Genomic DNA, 9,587 nt, shown 5'->3' with positions numbered 1-9,587 from the left:
CAGGAAAATGGCTTTATCTCTGAATCTATCCAGGGGCGGGCATTTGCTCTACGCAGACTACGCAACTGCGTAGAGCCCCAAGGCAGAGGGGGCCCCCTGCTGGGCTCATTATTCTGAGCATTTAGGAAAAAAAAGTAAGTCTCTAGCCCATTCCTGTCAAAAGTTATGATTGTTTAAAGAATTGACCAAATGCTCACTGGAGTCAATAGGTTTCACACAGAGATCAAACTTCCTTCGCCAAACAGGAAGTGCCCTTCACCAAACAGGAAGTGCCTCTATATCTCATGAACCGTTTGTCGTACAGACTCGGGGCTGGTGTCATATGACTTGATTAAGAGTCCTTAACCTTAATTGGCGCTTCCTTCGCCAAACAGGAAGTGCCCTTCGCCAAACAGGAAGTGCCTCTATATCTCATGAACCGTTTGTCGTACAGACTTGTGGCTGGTGTCATATGACTTCATCAAGAGTCCTTCACCTTAATTGGTTTAACTTAGTCCTATCCCCTCTTCTGATTGGCTGTTGCCCCTTGTGACGTGGGTAGAGCTGCGAGGGCCCGGTCATTGCTGCTTGCAGCTTTAATTTTATCAAAATTTTGAAAAATAATAATTAAATAAAATAATTAATAATTAAAATATAATTTTAAAGTATTATTATTCACTGATATTCCCTTATTGTTATTAAAATAATTATTGTCCTGCATCAAATATGTCCTGTATAAAAATATACATATAGGCCTACTCTATATAGGCTACCTTACTGTACTCTTCTTAAATTAATCAAATAGATCCAAAATGATTGTGGTTAGGTATTTAAAACCAACCATAATGACAACAAATAGGCTTCCTCTGCCTCTGCTCTTCATTGTCTTGTCAAGTTCATCGTCTTGTCATGCTAAATCATCACTTTTTCAGAATAGGTATTGAGTTGGAGGGTGGCATTTTTAATTCCTGCACTTCGCACGCACGCATACTGTTTTTTTCACGCATATCTATTTTTCACGCGCGCTCATGGTGCCTCTTTTACTACCTTTGTGGGGAGCCCCCAGTTTATAAAAACCGCCCCTGAATCTATCTACAGATGGCGTTCTCGTTTAAAACTAGCCCTTCTCTGTGGACCAAAACAAAAGCATGGATGGCCGCGGTTATAATTTCTCTTTACCGGGTGAATGAAAAGACGGATACGCCCAAATGTAATCGGATTACTTCCGGGACCAGTGGGGCTTTCATTGGAGCCTTGAAAATCTGATAAAAACACAGAAAAACCCTGGCAGAAGCAACTGAATTAATGAATTATATTCCTGGTAACCACTGTGGTAAACTCTCTCTTATATTCTGATGAATTGTTTTACCGTATGGGTTCCCAGATTGCTGATGTTATAGACCTCTGTTAAAAAGTTGTCCTGTTTGGTTTGGAAGTGAAAACATTTTCATTTGGACAATAAAGATGAAGAAAGCTAAACATATGTCATTTCTTTTTAGCCTTCCTTACATCAATTGTATTATTTGTGTATTCCGTGTGATTTTGAGCATATTGCAAACGTTAACTGCTCCAGCAGAGCTTCTCGTGGCCAACGGTACAAGACAACTCCCAGGTGAATGGGAATCTGTATGACTGTGAAAAAGGTTGTTGAGGAATCATATTAAAAGTAGTGAATATTTTTTCAACTAGTTTTGGAAAGTTATGTTATGTAAAGCGAAAAAATAAAGAAAATAAAGAAAATAAAACAGTTTTCAAACTGTGCTTGAGTGTGTGTGTGTGTGCATTGTGTGTGTGTGTGTGTGTGTGTGTGTATGTATGTGTGTGTGTGTGTGTGTGTGTGTGTGTGTGTGTGTGTGTGTGTGTGTGTGTGTGCGTGTGTATGTGAGTGCGTGCATGCGTGCGTGTGTCTATACAGTGTTGAGAGAAGAGCAGTATCATCATCATACTGTCATTCTGTAGGGTAATCCCCCCACACACACAAATCAACTCCCTTTCTAGCTCTCACTCTCTCTCTCTATCTCTCTTCCTCTCCTCTTCCTCTCTCACTGATAGGGCAGGGCAGATAGAGTTACAGTGCAGGAAAGGAGTCTCTCTGTTTATCAGTGGTGGTCAAAGTATATACTCGAGTAAACTAAATACTCAATGTATTCAATGGCACAAATTACAATCTATGTTTTCTTTTTAACACGTTCATTCAACGTTGGATGACGCCGTTGGCTACAGCAGTGGTTCTCAACCCGTGGGTCGGGACTCGGGACCCCCAGATTTTGAGGGGGTTCCCAGATGTTTAGCTTAATGTTTAGCTTAATGTTAACATTCTTTTCTCACTCAACAGTAAGCAGAACAACATACAGTAGGCCTATAAGTGTATATAGAGGGTATCTGCACATTTCCAAAGTGACAATTTAAGGACTTAATACCCCTAAAATGACAAATTAAACATTGGCCAAATTGTCAAATATTAGAGGAAGAAATTGTGAAAATAGCCGATCTACATGCCCACAAGCATGTAGATCTGCTATTTTCACAATAACCATGTTATACACCATTCACGCCTCAACGCTTAGTGTTCGTCAGGGTGGAGGGGTCCCCAGTTAAAATATGATTATTTTTGGGGTCACGGCCTGAAAAGGTTGAGAACCACTGGGCTACAACATATGTGTCTAAGGGGAGAGGGGCTGGGCGCATGCTGGTCATGGAAGCCTTTATCTTTGAATATTTTCCGATTCCAAGAACGTCTTTTGAATTCTCCTGTGATCGGATCGGAGTTGGTGAAAAACGCTCTGAATCCTGGCAGCCATTGTGTTAAAAATTATTTAAACTAGTGAAAACAGATGATCTACAAGCACACAACGCCTCGCAGCTGTTTTCATACTTCTGCGCGACAGCCTTGTATGATGAAGCAGGGCTTTACTTTGCGAAAAAAAAAAACATACAAATTTGAAACTTGGAGATACAAGGTTTCTGCCCGACAGTGACAATATTTTTCTAACTTTCGTCCCAAGATTTGAAATGCAGCGTGCGGAGTCAAAGTCTTGAGCTTGCACATTCTTTTAATAAATGAATAATACGAAGGATAAAAAAAAAAAGAATACTTCAGTAGAGTACTCCAGTAAAATGTACAAATGTCCACCACCGCTGTTTATGAATGAGGGAGGGCTATCATTGAGTGTTTATCGCAGCCCTGGACTTCCCATGATGCCGCGCTGCAAGCCCACAGGAGGAAGCAGGCTGATTGCATAACAGGCAGAGTTTCTGTGTTCTTTGGTGCTGAACTGTGAAGGCGTGCGACTTTGAAAACACTCTCCTGGGACCGCGCATGCTTTTAGTTCCTATTTTGCTCAGCCCACTGGAATAACAGGCTTTAGGGCGTCAAGAGTCCTGAGTGTGTGTGTGTGTGTGTGTGTGTGTGTGTGTGTGTGTGTGTGTGTGTGTGTGTGGGGGGGGGGGGGGGTGCACATGCATGTGTTAAGGCCTTTGCAGACAGGCGCGTACTGTACTTCGATGGTTTTCAAAGGTTTTTTCCCAAGCTACACCAAAGGGGTGGTCAAAATCTTACCATGGATTCATGGCAAGCAAATAGCTGATCTGCAAGCACACGCGTAATACGTACTGATACAGCAAATAATTCATAACTTTTTGTAAGTTGCAATAAATAAAAGTGTGGTTGTGTCACAAAATCCCAAGGCACACCAGTGTCTCATGGCACACCAGTGTGCTTCTACACACTGTGTGTGTGTGTGTGTGTGTGTGTGTGTGTGTGTGTGTGTGTGTGTGTGTGTGTGTGTGTGTGTGTGTGTGTGTGCGTGCTTGTGTGTGTGTGTTCTTTGTGTGACACTTAACTTCACCAAAAGTTTCTGGTCGGCAAAAAACGTTTTTTTTTGTGAAATAAAAAAAGGTCTAGAAAATGTTTACCCTGGGGCGCCCGCTGGCCTAGTGGTCCAGGTGCATACCACAGGCGCCCAGGCGCATACTGTACCACATAGGCATTGCGGGTTCGAGTCCCCATCCCGACAGCCTTTGCTATGTGTCACTCCCCCTCTCTCTCTCCTGGTCTACTAACTGTACTATCAATGAAGGCAAAAAGCCCCAAAAATATCTCTAGAATTTGACTATAATGATAAAATAGGGATGCCGGGTTCAAAGTTGTCAATGAAAAGAAAGCATATATCCGTCTACAACGTGTCACATACAGTTTGCCACCGATGGAGGGTAGGTACAACATTTTAGATTAAATGTGAACAATTAGGGCAGTGGTTCTGACACAAATGTTCTTTTCTGGTGGTCCCTGGCATCATAATATATCAAATTTGGGGGTCCTTGGCCCAAATCAAATCGCCAAATAATTGCAGGTCTACAGTACAAGCTCACAACGCATCGCAACGATGCGTTGTGAGCTTGTGGATCTGCTATTTTTTGGCAAATGTTCCGCCCCAGGATAATGGATGTTGGGGATATTTTTGATTATCGCGATAATATCGTAAATGGGAATTTCTTTGGTCACAATAATCGTGACATGACATTTTCATATTGTCCAATCCCTAATTCCATCCTTGGGGATGGGTGCGTGTCTGTGTGTGTGTGTGCATGTGCGTGTTGGAGGCGGGGACCTCTACAGTCCGTTTCCTACAGTACCTTGCCATAGCCCAGCATGATGATTCTCACCAACACCACATTGATCCTGGCTCCCAGGGACTGGTCGTGGTAGATCTCGTTCACCTACGGAGCACATTGGGAGACAGACGGAAGACACTTCAAACTAGGGCATTAATGACTTGTGATTTTTGCAAGTCGACTCGACTCAATAAAAAGTAGAGTTGAAGTCGACTTTATCGTTTGATGACGTCATCACATCACACACGACCCCACAATTATTTTGCGGGGTCCCCAGATGATTAACTTAATGTGAAACATTGTTTTCTTGTGTTCTTGGTATCTTGGTACATTTCTAAAGTGCCAATTTAAGGACTTTTTAATACCTCTTAAATGACAAATTAAACATTGGCCAAATTGTCAAATATATAGAGGCAGAAATTGTGAAAATAGCCGATCTACATGCTCACGACACCTCGCAGCGCGAGGCGTTGTGAGCATGTAGATCTGCTATTTTCACAATAGAACGTTTTTTTTTTCACCTTCGACTTTCTCTGGTGGGAGTCGACTTGTGTAATGAAGTCGACTTGTCGACTTTTTCGTTAATGCCCTACTTCAAACCAGTGAGACAAAGTGTGACAAAGAGATATGAGAAATGAGTCAATCACAGCACAGTCAGTAACAAACAAGAACTAATATGACGCTCTAATTAGACATGTGTCAAATTATGACTGTAACGTCAGAATGGGCCCTGGGCAAAGCCAGAGTTTCGCTGTTTTGCTGAGCAGGAGGTGGGGAGGAGTGTGGGGCCAAAACTGGCACAATAGCGCAGTCCTCCCACTCAGGACAAGGTGGTACTGCAGCTGAAAATACTCTGAAAGCCAGGCAGAAATGACAGGGGCTCTGTATTCAGGAGTGGTAATTTACCCTCAAACCTTTCGAAAAATGTTTTTGGGACACAAACAATGTTATATGAATTATTTTTAAATGCATGGTGTAGTTGTTTACTTAAAATAATACTATCGATCCACTCATCATCATCGTCATGCCTATTGCTAAGGTATGGCAACATGACTGGTGTCTTGCGCGTGCAAGACACTAGTCATGTTGCCATACCATAGCTTTTGCTGAACTGACGCCACTGCACCACCTCGAGCTCAATGGCTCAATGAGCTTCTCTTTTTCCCTAGAAAGCTTTGCTTCCTTCATGTTTCCATCTGCAGCAGCCTGGTGGTAACGCTCCAGCTGCCAAGAATCTGGGACTGGGAGTGGTTCTGCATAGGGGTGGGCGATATGAAAAAATACAATATAGCGATATTTTTCCAAACTGTATCATGATACACGATCTTATCATGATTCTTTTTCATGTTGGTTTTTATGGTATTTTTCAAGTTACTCAACACAACCACCTACAAGGTAACAAAAATTAAGGGAAAAAGGAGTAACTCAAAGTGGGGTCCAGGGACTCTGTGGGTTCCTTTTGGGAGGTCTGAATTGACCCTTACACGTATGTAACAGTATACACATGAAACCATCATGTGTGTTTCATGTGTATACTGTCAGAGTTAAGGCGAGACCTTGACATTTTAAGGTTTGAGAACTACAGATTTAGACCAAAATGCAGGTTTAAATTAAATCCTGCAATTAATCTCTGTATTAACAATTCAACAGGATTTTTCTTAAGGCTCCCTCATTTTATCACGAAATATACGATATCTCTGAAATGGTCGACTGCCAGTCGACTATAGTCAATATTCGGCCAATCAGATTCGACTACACAAATCTTTAGTCGGGGACAGCATTGAGGCTATCAAACATTTATGTATGTGCGTACATCCCTTCATCATACATGCAGTCACGCACAAACATACACCCATGTGCGGAACGCACGTACACGCCGAGTCACGGACACACACACACACACACACATGCAGAATCAAACATCAACAGAGTTCCATGTTAATGATTGTAGGAGCATGTCTCTCATTAATGCTGGACATGCTCTGATACTCCAAAGGGCTACAGCAGGTTTCAATACGTAAATCCCAGCCTACAGGTGACTGATGCATAACTAGATCTTTCCTGTGTGTGTGTCTGTGTGTGTGTGTGTGTGTGTGTGTGTGTGTGTGTGTGTGTGTGTGTGTGTGTGTGTGGTAACTGATGTAGGCCTAGATGTCTGTGAGGCATAAAATCATTACTACCAGATTAATAATGCAGCCCAAGCCTCAATGCTGAGAGAGAGAGAGAGAGAGAGAGAGAGAGAGAGAGAGAGAGAGAGAGAGAGAGAGAGAGCGGGGGGGAAGGATTGCTGAGAGAGGAGTTTCCTCTGGATGTTAAGAATTGACCAATAAGGGTCCATTTTAAACTGACATTAAGGATGTAGCTGTGTAGCTAGCACAGGTTGCTAGACGCTACCTGTAATCCTCTTCCTATTGTTGTTTGGCGGCGGACAAGATAAACGAGCTTCCGAAACACTTGGCATTCTTGTTGTGTGCATTAGACAAAGCGCTGGCCATTATTATCTCTCTTCTCCAACACATACAGTATGGATATATTGGGAAACAAAGCCACCGGATACAAGCGGCATATTCCGGCAGGATCTTCCAGCCGACATGGAGACTATTATTACCTGGCTGACATTTCCGCGTCGCTGGAGGCTTCAGAATGGACAGGATGCTTGCTATCATCATCCTTCTATGTGCTTATCACTCAGCACCGAATGAAATGCACCGCGACTTCATCCGATCAACCCTCCACTTTGCGATTGCATCCGTGATCATTTAGGACGGCAATCTTTTTTGCCATTTTTAACAGTAACTTTAAGCCTGATGAAATAGGCGATCTATGAAGCATTGTGAGCTTGTAGATTGGCTATTTCCGGCATATAACTAAGTATAAATCAGGCCAAGTCCAACCTCAACATGTAAATGTAACCTATTGATGCCTTATTCTAACCCCAACCCAAATCTTTATTTGCAACCATAAAAACCATCCTCACTATGTCTACGGTATTCCTCAAATTATATTATACAACAGGTAGTTCCGACAAAGCAATCTGATTGGTTGAAATAGCTATATCTATCCGTGGTGATATTGATTATTATGGAACGGGTCTCATCAAACAAAGACATCAGCTGCGCCGGTCGCGAAAAAGCTACCGGCTCGCTATCGTTGTTTTCGTAGGCGATGCCTTGTGCAGTGATAGCTGAGTGGTTAGTGTCCATACCTAGGACTCCGGAGGTCCCAGAGGTCACAGGTACTGCTCCCCTTCCCTCGCGCTCCTTGTGGGCAGCACTGGGTTCAGCTGGGTTAAGCTGAAAACTGAATTTCCCTTGTGGGATGATGTAGGTAAATTCTTCTTGTAAGCGGCTGCCGGCTACGCTAGCAGTTTCATGTGAAGTTCAGGGACATACAGTAGTAGCTAAATGTGACATTAAAATGTTTTCAAATTTCTATCGAATACCTTAATTACAATGAAATGATATTGACGTGTTTTTTTTTAAGGGTAACTAAAGTATAATCGCAATTTTACACTTGAGGTTGTGTGTTATCGTGAATATCAGCACTTCTGCGCTGCCTAGGGCGAGTAGCAACGCAGGCGTGCCTATTTTCACAATAACGCACACCCTATTTTGTAACAACACTTAAATATATACTTACGGGGGACACTTGGCCCTCACAAGTATAGTAATACAAGTACACAATCACGCATGCCCCGCATGCACACACACAGACACGACGCACGCATGCAAACCCACACTCCTCCCTCATTAGCAGCGAGCAGCTCATATCCAGAGAGAGGGTGATTAGCGCTATGTAACGACGGCTCTCTAAAGGTCTCCAACCAGATCATCACGTAGCTGTACATCCATCACCATGATGCTCAGCACTGGAACATTGCTGCACGTTGCTGGCAAACTCAAACTCAGTGTCTGTTTATCCCAATAAAGCTGGTTGCAGACTGCTGCGTTTTTCAGGCCGAATATCGGAGTGAATTTCGGAGCACGCAAATAAAAGAATCGCGCACCACTCGGTCCCTTGCTCTCTCTATCTCTCTCTCTCCTTGCCCTGAAAAACGCATTTCGCAGTGTGCAACCACCTTAAGACCTGAACAAATACCTCAAAATGTCTTCTGAATCCTAACGGTTTTCTTAAAAAAACGTATGTTTCTTATCTGTGGTGCTCAAAGTTTTTAATGTCGAGGACCCCTAGAATTATATGTGTTTGACCGCGGATCCCCATCTCAAAATATTTTGTTCCAGGGAGCCCCCCCCTCCCCCCCACCCCCAGAAGCCAAGATTTGAGTAAAAATTTTTCGCTTTAAAATAATACTATATATTCAAAGATTTGCACACGTTTTCACGTTTTTTTTTTTCAAAAATAGCAGATCTACAAGCTCATAGCGCGGGCCAGTATAAAAAAGTATATTAAAAAAAGATGGAAACTGGTTACGTGACACAGGTGCGTTCTCAGTATTTATGGTTTATTACAGTACAACACCACATCAATCCATCTGACCCCGACTCTCTCCGCAGACAATGTCGATTCCATTTGCTAAACGAGGGAATTGCATGAACTGACTGACTGATATGTTGGCTTTGTATCCATTTTCTTTCTTCAGTGTTATTTCTTAGTTTGCAAGCTTGTCTCTGTTTCCTGGCCAAATGCAGCTGAAGAATGAAACCCTCGTCCTACCATCCGGGCTGTGTGTGCGTGCGTGTGTGTGTGTGTGTGTGTCTGTGTGTGTGTCTGTGTGTGTGTCTATGTGTCTGTGTGCGTAGGGCGGGGGGTAGAGAGGTCATTGCAAACAAAGTCCAAATTACAATAAAGATGGCTTTAACATCAATTATAAAATAAATGGGACCATGTTTTCACAAAACGCATATCATTTTTTGATGAATAAAGAATGAACACACATCTCCTTTTATGATGGGGGTCCACGACCAACAACTGGGGGTGACATAAAAACGTTTGAGAATCGCCACTAGCGTACAGATTGGTTCAAATAATGTTTT

The 9,587-nt window shown here is 42.7% G+C and overlaps 1 protein-coding gene across 1 annotated transcript in view; it reads right to left on the bottom strand.

Moving 5' to 3' along the window:
• LOC308302482 (A disintegrin and metalloproteinase with thrombospondin motifs 2-like) overlaps window positions 1–9,587 on the bottom strand; it is a gene marked incomplete at both ends in the record, with an annotated part of 197,632 nt that overhangs the window by 41,318 nt on the left and 146,727 nt on the right. Inside the window, one exon of the mRNA XM_080746737.1 lies at window positions 4,615–4,698. Within this exon, the coding sequence (XP_080602863.1) occupies window positions 4,615–4,698 (84 nt within the window). The remainder of the gene's footprint in view (window positions 1–4,614; window positions 4,699–9,587) is intronic.

Source organism: Nannobrachium achirus (genome assembly GCF_963921795.1).
Source record: "Nannobrachium achirus genome assembly, chromosome: 17".
Classification (NCBI taxonomy): Eukaryota; Metazoa; Chordata; class Actinopteri; order Myctophiformes; family Myctophidae; genus Nannobrachium; species Nannobrachium achirus.
This window is presented reverse-complemented; position numbering and strand designations above follow the sequence as displayed.